General features: G+C 43.7%; 1 protein-coding gene across 1 annotated transcript in view; it reads left to right on the top strand.

The window, feature by feature from the left end:
• Window positions 1–15,753, top strand: part of adgrl2a (adhesion G protein-coupled receptor L2a) — a 272,885-nt gene that overhangs the window by 107,919 nt on the left and 149,213 nt on the right. The window contains exon 2 of the mRNA XM_048601555.1: window positions 588–697. Coding sequence (XP_048457512.1) covers window positions 588–697 — 110 coding nt within the window. The remainder of the gene's footprint in view (window positions 1–587; window positions 698–15,753) is intronic.

The following is a 15,753-nucleotide window of genomic DNA, read 5'->3' on the forward strand; positions in this document are numbered from 1 at the left end:
AGGTTATATTGTTGCTTTTGTGAGGATGAGTCCTGGGATTTGAGGTCTGATTATGTCCCTGTAGTGGGAGCATTAACAACAACGGTGCCTTCCTGTTGATCATAATCTTGACCCGGCTAGTATCTGTGTGCCAATATTTGTTTTAACAGTCTCCATTGTCAGTAACTCACAATGTAATTCTAGTGCATAAGGTCTCAGCAACAATGCAACAATATGTTACTGATCTCAACTGGTCAATAAACTCTAAGCATTTCTGCTCAATGAATTAATGTTCATTTTGCAGGCAGTAGTAAAATGGGAGCAGATCATAGTGTGATTCATTTCTGTAATTGTTTACTATCTCGTCTTTTGAGTTTCCTCCAGTGCACTCAGATTTAACTCAATCAATAAGGCGCTACTGTTTGTACTCCAGGAGCCCTTTTCTTATCTGTATAATTTTATTTGCTAATGTAATATTAATTAGGTATCTCCAGCTATTGATCATGTTGTCCTGTTGTGTGACAAAACCAGCTATGTATTAAATCATTCGCTGGAACTTGCGGAGATCGACTGGCTTAATGGAATGTCTTGTGTTTTTCCCATTACAGGTGCAACAACCGAACACAATGTGTTGTGGTAACGGGGTCAGATGTGTTCCCTGACCCTTGTCCAGGGACCTACAAATATCTTGAGGTCCAATATGAATGCGTCCCTTACAGTGAGTACAGATCTTCCCTTCTAATCTGTCTGCTTTCTTTGGCTTAGGAGGTGTTTTGCAAGAATCTTGAATGTTAATCGTTAAACTCGTCTCTTTTATAAAGAGTATACTGGAAAATGCAGTACTTTCTGGCTCATTTGATGCTCCCATCTCTGATTCACCCAAAGCACAACTAAGATTTTCCTGAGGTGTAGACTTTAAGATAGTGCCTCCTGTGCAGAAATTTTGTCATGTCTTGTATGTGTAAATTCCATGCCATTATTGTAGCACCTCAAGCCACTTGGAACTCAAAGAGCAGTGTGAGTAAGACTCAGAACCACTCCATGGAAGTGTTGGCAGGATCCATTCTCAAACATCCATCCTACTTGTCAGCAAGTGTAGCTTCTAAGATGTTCAGAGTTATCAAATTCTGACCTGAACTTGACATTCATGTCATGAACTGCAGCTTTTCCACCACCACACTGCTGTTAAAATATATAAAGCCTGCTCCAAAGGGGAGTGGCTGCTTCTTGTCAAAATGTAGGCCTGCAAGTGGGAATATCTGGGCGTCTGAACTGTTGGGGGGGTGGGGTGTGGGAGGAGTCCATTAAAAGATCATACACCTTCTCTTTGTTCCTGCTGCGTGTTTCTCTGTAAGCCTCGTAAGATAGATGCCTCTTCTGTTGTGTTCAGAAGTACCATCTGCAGAATGGTAGCCCACTGTGCATCATCTCTCACAACATTCCACCTCCTGTGTGTGATGTTGCTATCTGATGCAATCATTCTTCCTAACCTGTCAGCCTGCCAGAGGAACGGTGCAATATGTAGAGAACGATTGTTTCTGTTAGCCGTGAAATTTGCTTTATTTTTTATCAAGTCCCGCTCAATGCCTGTCAAATATATTTCCTAGTTTTTCTTTACTTTTGTTTAAAACGCTGAAATGTAAAGTGGTCGACCCCGAATGTGATCCCTCGCTGACTTTAATGTTAGGAAAAGTGTACTTCAGTAACTGAGGATGGTGTAAAACTTGGGACTTGTAGAATCAATCAAATTAGAACCGTAGATCATACAGTACTGAAGAGGTCCTTTGGCCCATCGAGTGGGCACCAAAAAAACATTACTCTAAATCTACACATAGTCTTGAATGTTATGACATGTCAAGTACCTATAAGACCATAAGAAACAGGAACAGGAAGAGGCTATTCAGCCCCTTGAGCCTGCTCTGCCATTCAATAGGATCGTGGCTGATCCCTTTCCACACACCTCTTGATTCCCCTACTGACCACAATCTATCTATCTCAGCATTAAATATATACAAGGATGAGGTTGTTAGTTAGCTTGCCGAGCTGGTTATTCCATGGTATGCAGACATTTCATTACCATTCTCGGCAACATCATCAGTGCAACCTCTAACTGAAGTGTTGGTATTCTGCTCCATTCCAAATTATATGATCCTCTGGTGCGCTGGATTTTGTTACTTCTGGTTCTGTTTTTTTAGCAGCGGTCTGTATACGGGGTCTATTTCTACGTGTTTGACGCACTGCTGGTAAAAGTCAGAACCGGAAGTGACAAGACCCACCACACCAGAGGATCATATAAATTGGGGATGGAGCAGAACACCAACGTACCGACGAGAAGTCACATTGGTGATGTTGCCAAGGATGGTAATGAAACGTCTGCACACCATGGAACTAGCTGGCCGAGCTAACAAACAACTGCACCCACAGGCTGAGCAACAAATTTTCGCAAAGACCTTAAAAATATATGTAAGCCCTCTTCGCCCACAGGTCTCTGTGGCAAGGAGGTCCAAAGACTCACAAACCTCCGAAATTCCTCCGCATTCTCAGTCTTAAACTGGTACCCCTTTATTCTGAGATAATGCCTTCTGTTCCTAGACTCTGACCTGAGAGGGGGGTGACGGCCTGGTTGTCTTACCACTGCATTGTTGATCCAGTGAGCCAGCTAATGACCTGGGGATCTGGTTTGATTCCCGCCATAGGAAAAGGTGGAATTTGAATTGGATAAATATCCCAAATTAAGAGTCTAATAGTGACCATGAATCCATTGCCTGAAAAACTCACCTGGTTCACTAATGTCCTTTAGGGAAGGAAACTGCCATCCTTACCTGGTCTGGCCTACATGTGTCTCCAGACCCACAGCAATGTGGCTGACTCTTAACTGCCCTCTGGGCAATTAGGGATGGGCAATAAATGCTGGTCTAGCCAGCGACACCCTTGTCTGATGAATGATTTCAAAAAAAAGGGAGGAAACATCCACTCAGCGTTTACCCTGCCAAGCCCCTTAAGAATCCCATGTGTTTCAACAATATCACTTCGAATCCTTCGAAACTTCTGTGAATAGAGTCACAACTTGTAAAGCCTTTGCTCACAAAACAATCTCTCCAAACCAGGGGATCATTTTTTAAAATTCATTTTTGTGGGATGTGGGTGTCGCTGGCTGGCCCAGCATTTCTTGCCCGTCCCTAGTTGCCCTTGAGAAGGTGGTGGTGAGCTGCTTCCTTGAAACGCTGCATTCCTCCTGCTGTGGGTTGACCCACAATGCTATTAGGGAGGGAATTCCAGGATTTTGACCCAGCGACAGTGAAGGAACGGCGATATATTTCCAAGTCAGGATGGTGAGTGACTTGGAGGGGAACTTGCAGGGGGTGGTGTTCCCATGTATCTGCTGCCCTTGTCCTTCTAGATGGAAGTGGTTGTGGGTTTGGAAGATGCTGCCTGAGGATCTTTGGTGAATTTCCGTAGTGCATCTTGTAGATAGTACACACTGCTGCTACTGAGCGTCGGTGGTGGAGGGAGTGGATGCTTGTGGATGTGGTGCCAATCAAGCGGGCTGCTTTGTCCTGGATGGTGTCAAGCTTCTTGAGTGTTGTTGGAGCTGCACTCATCCAGGCAAGAGGGGAGTATTCCATCACAGTCCTGACATGTGTCTTGTAGGTGGTGGATAGGCTTTGAGGAGTCAGGAGATCATCCAAGTACTTTTTAAAGGTCATGAGGTTTCCTGCCTCAACTACCCTCCCAGGCAGTGCAATTGAGACCCCTACCACACTTCCATTCCCCCACCCAACACCACCACAAATATTTACCCAGATTTGGTAAAACAAGTACATTTAATGGTGCGGCCCTGAAAAGTGTTGCTGAACAAATAGACCTCGGAGTGCATGTTCATAGTTCCTTGAAGTTGCAGTCGCAGATAAACAGGACAGTGAAGAAGGCATTTGGTGCGCTTGCTTCCGTTGGTCAGTGCATTGAGTATAGGAGTTAGGAGGTCATGTTGTGATTGTACAGGACACTGGTTAGGCCGCTTTTGGAATACTGCGATCAATTCTGATCTCCCTGCTGTAGGAAAGATGTTGTTAAAATTGCAAAAATGTTCCAGAAATGTTTTACAAGGATGTTGCTGGGGTTGGCAGGTTTGAGTTATAGGGAGAGGCTCAATAGGCTGGGGCTATTTTCCCTGGAGCATCAGAGACGGAGGGGTAACCTTACAGAGGTTTATAAAATCATGAGGGGCATAGATAAGGTCTTTTTCCCAGGATAGGCGAGTCCAAAACCAGAGGGCATAGCTTTAAGGTGAGAGGAGAAAGACTTAAAAGGACGTAAGGGGTAACTTTTTCACATGGAGGGTGGTGCGTGTATGCAATGAGCTGCCAGAGGAGGTGGTGTAGGTTGGTACAATTACAACATTTAAAAGGCATCTAGATGGGTATATGAATAGGAAGGGTTTAGAGGCATATGGACCAAATAATGGCAAATGGGACTGGATTAGTTTAGGATAAGTGGTCGGCATGGACGAATTGGACTAAGGGTCTGTTTTTGTGCTTTACAAGTCTATGACTCATTGGACCTCTCGTGTGTCAGACCACCTCAGTTTGATATGTGCAGATTGGCGGTCTAGTTTACAACAGCTCATTTGTTGTGTCTTATTCCTCAGACAGCACGTAGCTCTTTGAAAGGACCAGGATGGTTGAATAGTGCCCCACTGCACTGATACATCAGCCGGTGACCAGAGAAGTGAGCCAGTCCATCAAACATAAGTCAACGCTGGCTTACTTGGGAAATAGAGGACTGTGTAAGACCTTGGGACTTTTCATAAGCAGGGAAATACTCATGTTGGAAGAATTTTAGAAAAGCTGTAGACATATTCTTGATCAGTCGGGGAATCAAGGGTTACAGGGAAAATGCAGAAAAGTAGATGTGAGGAATGTCAGATCAGCCATGATCCTAGAGTATGCTGGAGCAGGCTCGAGGGATGGAACAGCCTCCTCCTGTTCCTATTTCTTATGGTCTCATGGTTTACTCAGCTGCTTCCCTAGGATAAAGGGGTTGCCTTCTAAGGAAAGTTTGAGCTGATTGTTTTCTAATGTCCAACGAATTTAGGCCCAATGAGAGGTGACCTTATTGATACATATCAGATTTTGAGCAGGTTCGACAGGGAGGACATTGAGAGGATTTTATCTCGAATTAGAGGACACAGCTTAAAGGTGAAGGGTGTACCATTTAAAATTCAAATGATGAATTTCTTCTCTCAGTGTGTCGTTAGTGTTTAGAATGCTCTTCTCCAGCAAGCATTGGTGGCTGGGTCAAATTATAACAGTGCCGGTATTTTTAGTGGACTTCATGGGCTCTCAAGTTCTTCGAGACACCCAGTGGTTGTAATGGTTACCATATAAATGCAAGTCTTGTGTTTTCTTTCATTTCCCAGAGCAGTTAGGTGTCAACCCACTTTGCTGCAATGCTGGGTTGACATATAGACCCAGATCAGATAAGGACGGTGATTTCCTTCCCGAAAAGACATTAGCGGACTAGTTGAATTTTTACAGCAATCTGATAGCTTTGTGGTTACCATCACCGTTATTGCTTTGTACTCGTTCAGCCTGTCTGTTCATCCTCCTCTGGTATAATGGACTAGTTGAATAGAGCAACAGATTCCTCCACATGTTAGCAGTTAAAAGGTGAAAGGTATTGTGTGATACTTCAGCTTACATACACACTGTAACGGGCTATTAACATTGATACAGCACCAATATGCTCCTTCATTGAGTCAAGATGTTCATGGTAACACAAAGCTTGAAATCTTGTTTAGCCCAGGTTCAACACAATCCTTATTGACTTTCCAAAACAATGGGCCATGATTAGCAAAGGAATAAACTTAAAGTGAAGATAGCTCTATTTCATTGAAAATCCAAATTAGCCTATATTGACTAGAGTTTAGAAGAATCAAGGTGTAGTGATTGTAACATGATCAGCCAAGTGGCCCTCACAGAAGTTCCCTGATTAGGGCTGTTAATCTGGTCCAATCAGGGAGCCCTGGCTGACAGATATAAACAGGAGTCACTCTGAGAGCTGGCTCTCAGGAAGCTGGACTGGTGTCAAGTACTGTGGGTGTGTAAGTAATAGATGGTGACGGGATTCCAGCCTCTGTGGAGTTATTTCAGAGGGTATCTGATTGATATGTATGAAATCTAACACAACTGGAACAGGCTTGATACAGGAAGAATGGTTCCCCTGGCTGGGGAGTTCTAGAATCGGGGGTTACAGAGTGCAGAGTAGGCTGTCTCAGACTGATAATAGAAAATGTCTCTTCATTCAGAACATGATCAGTCTGTGGATTTCTCCACTTTAGAATGATATGGAGACTGAGTCACTAGCATATTCAGGAAAGAGCTTGATAATTTTTTTACACAGTAAAGGTATCAAGGCATGTGGGGAGAAAGCAGGAATATGGTGCTGAGATAGAGGATCAGCCATTGTCCTACTGAATGGCAGAGCAAGCTTGAATGGCTATACTCCTCCTAGTTTCAATGTTTCAGTGAGCTTGTTATTACCAGGGAATATTTCTGCCCACAGTGAAGTCAAGGGTGGGCATGGAAAAGATATTCGAATCATGGGGCTGCCCAAAATGAGGGATTCTTAATAAAGTCAACAACAAAATTCATGAGAAATGTCCTCACCAAGACAGAGCTTCAAATTTAAAACTTACTTGCAAATTGAACAGATGAGTAACATAAGGGGAGGCTCGACAAGCATAGATCTCAGAATAGATGCCACCTGTTCAGGCTAGGACAAGTTGGATTTGAACATGGACCTTCTCGCCAAGAAGCAGGGACACTACCACTCCAACACAAGAGTCTGTAAAATAACAAATGTTCAGGCACCTTTATGTCACACGTGTGGAGTGAGTGGGATTTGAACCCAGCCCCTCAAGTAGGGATGCCACAACAACCTGTCAAAATCTCAGGATTTGCTGCTGAAATTGTGTTTTAAAACTACATAAGAATAGAACTACAATAGAATAGAATAAGGGGAGGCAATGGCCTAGTGGTACTGTTGCTGGATTGTTAATCCAGAGACCCAGATACCATTCTGGGGGACCCAGGTTCAAATCCCACCATGGTGGAATTTGAATTCAATTTTAAAAAAAAAAAATCCGGAATTAACAGTCTAATGATGACCATGGATCGTATGTGAGGAAAAACCCACCTGGTTCACTAATGCCCTTTGGGGAAGGAAGCTATCGTCCTTACCTGGTCTGGTCTACATGTGACTCCAGACCCACAGCAATGTTGTTGACTCTGCACTGCCCTCTGGGCAATTAGGGATGGGCAATAAATGCTGCCTGGCCAGTGAAGCCCTCATCCCATGAATGAATTAAGGGGGTTAAAAGAAAGAGGCTGTTCAGCCCCTTGAGCCTGAACCACCATTCAGTGAAATCATGGCTGGTACTAACTTGTGAGGAAAGGAGGGTGTTCGTGAGAAGCACTTTTTGGGCTCAATACTCCATTTCTGAGCTTTACATTCTGTGAAGGTAGATGATTGTTCACTCTGGCCCATGTTGGGGAAAAAAATAGATCCAATCTTTCAAAGATTTCCTTATTCTGAAACTTGCTGCTTACAAAACTGGTCTTGTCAAAGGTGGTGAATGATTTCAAAATGAAACTGGATGGACACCTGAGTGTTATAATCTTGCAGGGCTGTGGGGATAGAACAGGAGCATGGGGCTGAGTGGATTGCTGTACAGAGAGAGAGTATGGACCGGAAAGTGTGAGTGGGCTTCTTCTGTGCCTCTGACTCAGTGATACAAACAGGTTTTTAAATGGAGGCAAAGATCAGATTGACCTGAGGAAGGCAGTGATGTTGGGGTAACGTCACTTGGACCAATAATCCGAAAGACCAGGCTAACGTTCCAGGATCATAAGCTCAAATCCCACCGTGAATCAGCAAATGACAGCTAGACTCAGACAGTGATCGTGAAGCTCTTGATTGATTGCTGTAAAAATCCATTTGGTTCACTAGTCCTTTAAGGAAGGAAATCTGCCATTCTTACCCAATCTGGCCTACATGTGACTCCAGACCCACAGCAGCATGGTTGACTCATTAGTGTCCCTCTCATGGCTGAGCAAGCCACTCAGTTCAGAAGCAGTAAAGGATGGGTTGCAAAATGCTGGCCTTGCCAGTGACACTTAAACCCCACGAATGAATTGAACGTGGCAAGACAAATGCAGAATAAAGCGTCCTTTAAAAAAAAAAGCTTAAGTGATCCTTGGTCCTTTCAGTGATATCTGCAAAAACAAAGAATTTAAGCTAAAACGTTCCAAATTGCTGGTTAGAACTTTTCAGGAGTATTGTCAGCCACTGCACCTTAGAAAGAATGTCAAGACTTTGGAGAGAGTACAGAAGAAATTTACTGGCATTCTACCTTAAACCATAAGGTAAAGGAGCAGAAGTAGGCCATTCAGCCCATTGAGTCTGCTATACCATTCAGCAAGATCACGGCAGATCTGATAATCCCCGGCTCCAGCTTCCTGCCAAATGCCTTGATCCCTTTACTGAATAAAAATCTCTCTGTTGCAACCATGAAAATTGAGGGACAAAAATATTGTAGATGGGAAGAAACTTTTCCCCTTGATAGAGGGGTCACTGTCCAGGGGACATAGATTTAAGGTAAGGTGCAGGAGGTTTAGAGGGGCATGTGAGGAAAATGTTTTTCACCCAGAGGATGCCTATAAGGCTGGTAGAGGCAGAAAACCCCATAACATTTGAGAAGCATTTAGATGTGCACTTGTGATGCCAAGGCTTACAAGATTATATGCCAAGTGCTGGAAAAAGAGATTAGAATAGTTAAGTGGATGTTTTTGACCAGCACAGATATGATGGGCCAAAGGGCCTTTTACAGTGCTGTAGACCTCTTTGACTCTATGACCATATTTAACCACCCACCCTCAACAGCCCACTGCGGTAAAGAATTCCACAGATTCACTACCCTCAGAGCTGAAATTCCTCCTCTCCTCTGTTTTAAATGTGCCACCCCTTATTCTGAGATTATGCCCTTTGATTCAAGACTCTCCCTCAAGGGGAAACGATCTTTCTGCGTTTACTGTGTCAAGTCCCCTGAAAATCTTGTGTGCTGCAGTAAGGCTGCCTCTCCCTGGGATGTGGGATTTCAGTGATGTAGAGAAGGTCTCTTTAGAATGGTGGACATTACTGGGAGATTTATTTGAGGTACTCCTCAGTTGTGGAACATCTTGATGAGTACTTTAAGGTGAAATTGATTCAGGTAAAACTGGAACACAAAGCTAGCCCCAATAAATGATGACCATGAAAATATCATCGATAATTGTAAAAAACCCACCTGATTCGCTAGTGACTTTTAGGGAAGGAAATCTGCCAACTTTACCTGGTCTGGCCTCATATGACTCCAGACCCACAGCGATGTGGTCGATCCTTAACTACTGATGGGGGAAATTAAGGATGCGCAATGCAGGCTATGCTTGCCAGTGACACCCACACACTATTAAAGTCTTGTAAAAAGTAATCACAAGGGAAACGTGTAGGGCATCGGAGAAGTGGGCCAAATTGGAGAGCTGTTTCAATGAACCAGCACAGGCGTAATGGATTGAGTGGTCTCATTCTGTGATGAACGGTTCTCTGAAGTATTTCTAAAGGACAGTCAGTTGCATTCACCAGTCCAAGTTCGTTAATCGTGAAAATAAAACCTTCTGTGACTGCTGATTATTTTCTTCTGAAAGCCTCTGTGGATTGAATCTGCTTCCTCTACCTTATCAGGCAGTATTTTCCACATCATAACCACATCATTGGCTGTAAAGTGCTTCAGGCCATACTGAAGCCATAAAAGACACATATAATTGTAAAGTTCTTTCCCTTCTGATGATAAAACGCAGTATAAATGCTGGGAGAGCTTGTACCTGAAATGGGAAAATGCCCCATTGTCAGCACCATCATATTTCAATTGCATCTTGGCGGGGAATGGAATGCATGCAGAGAAAGAAAATGAGCTCTGAGCTGTTCCAATACATGCCCTGGAACTGGAAATCACTGCCTCGTAGGTTGTGTTGAAGGTGGGGGGTTCATTATTTAATAAGGGACGGCCTCTATTCTCAGACCATTCATTGTTCCCTGGCAATAACCTTGTGTGCTTCCAATAGCCAGTCTTGGTGCTGGGAGCAGACCTTTAGAAATTACTTGGATGTTCTCTCCCATTTGTTTTGACCGTCCATAAGCATCTCGCTGAAGATAGAGCAACGTCTTGGACAGGTGGTGTGGCAGGGCAGGTTTTATCCCTTCTCCGAAATCCCTCAATTGTCCAACGAGACTGTTCCACCTACAAACAGGTTTCCTGGCAAGAGGCTGGTTGAGAAAACACCCCTGTTTCTCACCACACCATGCGAGGACGCTTCCTGGTGCTGCAGTGGTCAGTGATGCTAATTACATGACAACCTCGATGGGAAAACATATCATCGCACGTCGTTTCAGGGCTAATGCATATACCAAGCACTTTAGACAGACATTCAACCTTACAGTCTCCAGCCTCCCATCACAAGCAATTTTCAAAAGTGAATATTGTGCAGTAGTATGCGTAAAAAAATCTGCGTTTGTGATTCCAGATTTATTTTGCAGGAAAACGGAGAATGTGACGGTACTGATTGCACATTCTCATTGTTCAACACTTCTCATAAGCTCTGTCATCGGAGAAATGTACATTCTAGTGTCTAATATGGTTCTCTTGATGTAATGCTATGTTATTGCAAATGTTGCTGCATAATATTTTGCACAGCCAGTAATTGTTGTGATAGACTGTACTAGATTAAATTACATTCTTCATAATTTTCTCCTGGCTCGCAATTTTGAAATAATCATGTGGATGTATAAATCTGTAGATCTATCGTATGAGCAATATAAAATTACATTTTGGGAAAGATTGCAGTGCTAATGTACACAAATCCACATGCATGTCAGTACACAGGCAGTCTCTGTGTTACAAATGAGTTCCACTCTTAAGTATGTTTGTAAGCTGATTTGTAAGCAAGTTGGGATGCAATACAATGTAAAATTGCCATTTGTAAGTACAGGCAAACATTCACAGACTGGATCTTTGAAGTTAATATTAATCTGCCTCTGTATGGACCTTGCTCTTAAGCACAAGTGTTCATACATTTGTAAATCAGGAGCTGCTGGTATGTGGATGTATATCAATAGAGTCACATCTTTCAATCCCACTGTTGAAGATTGTTTAGTTACTTATGTAGTGTCACAAATAGTTCACTCAATTATTGGCATTCCCCCAAATTTCAACAGTCTACGCAACCTTTGCTTAAGGTTATGCCGGCCCAGATTAGCTTGAAAACACATGATTCAATTCTTATGTTGAAATGTACTAGTGGTTCAGAATAGGCTGGGAAGAGCTGGGGTAATGTGAGGGGCACAGAGAAGGTGTAGTCAGCTCTGCGTTGGATTTTCCCTTGCCCTGAAGCTCTGCCTGTGGTCATGGTGGTTTTATCAATGATTCCGCACAGGTATGATCCTGTTCCCAGCTGAAAAGTAAGATCTCACAGTTCAGTGGAAGGAATCTTAAGAAAGTCGATACGCTGAAACCGACATAAAAGAGAGAAGGGGGGTTGCAGGAGGAATAAAGCTCCTCATAACCTGCTAATCAGCTTTGAGAATTATAAACTGGTACCGTGGTTGTTTTATTGCAGATCCTCCATCATTGCCATTGCTGATGTCAATGACTGAGAGCCCTCTTCAAAATATGCAGACGCCCTTCCGTCTGATGGGCTCAGTTTGAGTGACTGTAATTTCGAGGGAGGCCGAAGGCATGCCTGCTGAGCTGTGTGCTTGCTTTTCATTGATTCACCTTAGCTGTGGCCTGTCAATCATCAGTTGCTGAAGAAGAGGCTTTTAGAAAGAGAAGGAGATAATTGTTCCAAATGGAGACACATGGAAGCAAGCGAGCGAGAGAGTAATGTTAAATTAGAGAGCTGAAGCGCAGAACGCCGAGTGCGGGGGTGGGCGGACTCGGTGGGCTCCAAGTGACCTTCTGTCAATCGCGAAGAGCAGTAGGAATTCCTTGAACTTACAACAGTTACTACGGCAGGCCGACTGGCAGGAGATCATTAGAAAACTTTATGGGTGAACTTTCCTGCCACATTGATTTTTGGAGCCTACAGCCCACCTCTTGTTTTGTCTTATTGCCCAAGTATTGCCTTTCAGCTCAGGAGCACCTTTGACTTGATTTCCGTTGGCCTTTTAGCTGCAGCAAAGGCTGAAGTCCAAATGCTCTCTTTGGCGTTGAAACACCCAGCAGCCTGGTTGGAAGCTAGGCATTCTTGGCCTTTTGAGGGCCTAAGCCACCATGAGCAGCCAATTGCTGATTGGCCTTGTTCGAAATAAAGGGACTTTGCCGTGAAATGGACCTTATCAACTCTACAGATATGAAAGCCCTGAAGAATTGATTCTGGCACAGAAGAGTTGTTCAGGAGAGCACTGGATGATAATTTAGATAAAAGTAATGTGTCTGAGCACAGCGGGGGTGGGTGGGGGGTGGGGGGGGTGGCAGGAAAAGGCAGGAGATTGGCATTAGGTAACAATGCCCATTTAATGAGCCAATGCAGGCACATTTGGCTGAATGGCCTCCTGTGATTCTATGTTTGTGTGTGTCGGAGATATTGAAGAGAGTGAAAGCATTGGCTTCTGTACCTGAGTTACTGAGCCTCCGAGAGCACTGCAATTGCAGTCTTGCATACACCAGCGGCCGAGGTTAATTCATCTGCACGTAGGACGTACAAAAACATCTGAAATGCATTTTGCCTTGGAGGGAATATTTTGTTCACGTAAAGTCAGAAATCAAACCAGGTTACAGTCCAACAGGTTTATTTGAAAACACAAGCTTTCGGAGTCTTACTCTTTCTTCATAGAACATAGAACATTACAGCGCAGTACAGACCCTTCGGCCCTCGATGTTGCGCCGACCTGTGAAACCAATCTGAAGCCCATCTAACCTAAACTATTCCATTATCATCCATATGTTTATCCAATGACCATTTAAATGCCCTTAAAGTTGGCGAGTCTACTACTTTTGCAGGCAGGGCATTCCACGCCCTTACTACTCTCTGAGTAAAGAACCTACCTGTGACATCTGTCCTATATCTATCACCCCTCAATTTAAAGCTATGTCCCCTTGTGCTAGCCATCACCATCCGAGGAAAAAGGCTCCCACTGTCCACCCTATCTAATCCTCTGATCACCTTGTAGGTTAAACAAAGCCACAAGACCAGATGGTTTCTCCTTCAAAGTGATACCAAATGAAATGCATCCCTGTACTCATTAGATACAATCAGTTTGAAGTGGGGAAATAGATGGTACAAAATGATAATACTTCCTTGACTTTTAGGTGGAGTCAGACCCTTCCTTATATGACATAAAGACCTGCTACCCTTCAAGGGTGGAAAATTATTGCAACCACCCGCTGAGAACGAGTGGGGAAGATCTGTGAACAGGGTGGGTGTCATGAGCAGAAAATAGTAGCTTTTGACTCCAGTTGGGGTCCTGACCCTTCCCAACTTTAGGAAGCCCTATTTTACAGACATTAAGAGTACTAATGTAAAACTAGTTTTTTGTTGGAAGTGGGTGAACCTTCTGAGCACTTTCTGGTAACATGTCTTTCCTTTATTTTATCAACATTGCTGAAGTTTTGTCCTGCTGAATGACAAGTCTTGATTTATTTGAGGAGATGGTGACGCTATTGTTGGAATAGTCATCCAGAGACCCAGCATAATAAGAAGGAAGCTCACCAGCACCTTTTCAAGGACACTTAGGGATAGGTTATAATATTGGCCCAGCCAGCGATGCCCACATTTCATGAATTAAATTGTAAAAATCTGCCTGATGTGTAGATTGAAACCCTCACTCACTCACCCCTGCCCCATCTTTTTCTCTCACCTTTACTGTACATCAATTGCAGTGAAAAGGCTATGGGTAGTTCACCTGGCTATTTGTTTGTGCTTGTCTTTCATTGTTCAAGTGTCAGAAATAGGCACAAAGGAAAGTAATTGTAGTCCGTGCTTTCAAATTGGTGAATTGATTTGCATAATCTGTCACAAATCTCTGATGTATATGAAAGTGTCATTTGGTTCAGTGAGGCAGTTAATCATTTAAATGCCACTGGATATAGGATTTTGCTTTAAAATATTCAAGTAAACAATCTGAAATGATGACAATTTAAGCAGCTTGGCAAATTGTGTTGCTTTACATGGATTATCCTTGCTTTTTGTTACCTGTTTGCCCACTTGCATCTAGCCGACACTATTCAGCATCTTACGTGCATGTTAATAACAACAGCTTGCGTTTATATAGCAACTTTGATAAAGGTTAAACACTCCCAAGTGGCTCCCTTCAAAGGGGAAACCTGGAACAAAGGAGTACAGATAGATGTCCTATAACGTGATAGTTGTGTTCTTGTGTGACCTCGCGCTACAGAAAATCTCTTTGGAAAATCGCGTTATAGGGAAATTACAACAGAAGATTAATATGCTGTACAGCAGAAAGTTCATATTATCCAAACAGCATCTACTATCCATCAATCGCGTTATTGCCAGTTCGCATTAACGAAACACATGTTCTCGCAGAAATACCTGTATAGTTTTAAAACGACGGGGCCTGCCATTTAAGAGAGAGACGAGGGGGAATCTTTATCTTTCGGAGTGTCGCTAATGTTTAGGATTCTATTTGGGGTTGAGCAGTGGTCATAGAATGGATTCAGTGTTTTGAGATTTGCTTGATCAGGGATTTGAGGGCTAAGGAGCGTCAGCAGGAACGTGCAGTTAAAGCCACAGTCTCTATCTTATTGAATTGTGAACAGGCCGGAGGGGCTCAATGGCCTCTGCCTGATCCTATTCCACACGTACTTCCTGGAAAAGAACGGGATCAGCCAAAGCCTGGTACTGAGTCACAAAGGGAGAGCTTGGGGTCAGGGACGAGTATAGTAAAGGAGAAGGGAGAGGGATACAGAGGCTTGGTACTTCCAGTCACCTCAGTGGTTGGAGACAGGTGTCTTTTTCGCTTCCCTCACTCCCGTCATTGCCCACAGCCCATCGCAGTAAATCATGTACTGCGGACCAGGAAGGTAGAACTTTTGGCCCTCTAGCCCTGCAGTGTACGGACTAGAAACTCATAAGTTTGAATTGCGATTTAGTCAAAGAGCGATAGAGATCTACGTCACAAAAAAAGGCCCTTCAGCCCATCAAGTCTCGACCAGTCAAAACAAAACTATTCTAATGCCATTTTCCAGCACGAGGCCTTGTATGAACTTTCCTACGTTACCGTGGTGATGCTGCCATTGGTCTCACTGCTCCCAGGCCAGGGTGATACAGACAGACATTAATCTTTCCTTGGTGTTTTCAACTGTCTAGGGCCCACATTCCCTGTCCCCAGCTCAGTACGACCCCCTTTGGCTTGGTGTTCATGTCTGTTTGATTATGACTCTGGAAAATGCCTTGGTTAATTCTCAAGTGAAGGTGCTATATAAATACAAGTTTCTGTTGCCGTCTGTCCACCACTTCACTCTCAAAACATCCAATGTCTTAAAGCAAGTACAGGATGGAACTGGGCTATGATGTCTTTTGTGTTCCAGTATCTGTTTGATGCTCAGTTCTGCTCCGTGTGTGTGTGTGTGGGAGAGAGAGTGTGTGTGTGTGTGGGAGAGAGAGAGAGTGTGTGTGTGTGTGGGAGAGAGAGAGAGTGTGTGTGTGTGTGGGAGAGAGA

This window comes from Rhincodon typus, chromosome 10 (genome assembly GCF_021869965.1).
Source record: "Rhincodon typus isolate 14 chromosome 10, sRhiTyp1.1, whole genome shotgun sequence".
NCBI lineage: Eukaryota > Metazoa > Chordata > Chondrichthyes > Orectolobiformes > Rhincodontidae > Rhincodon > Rhincodon typus.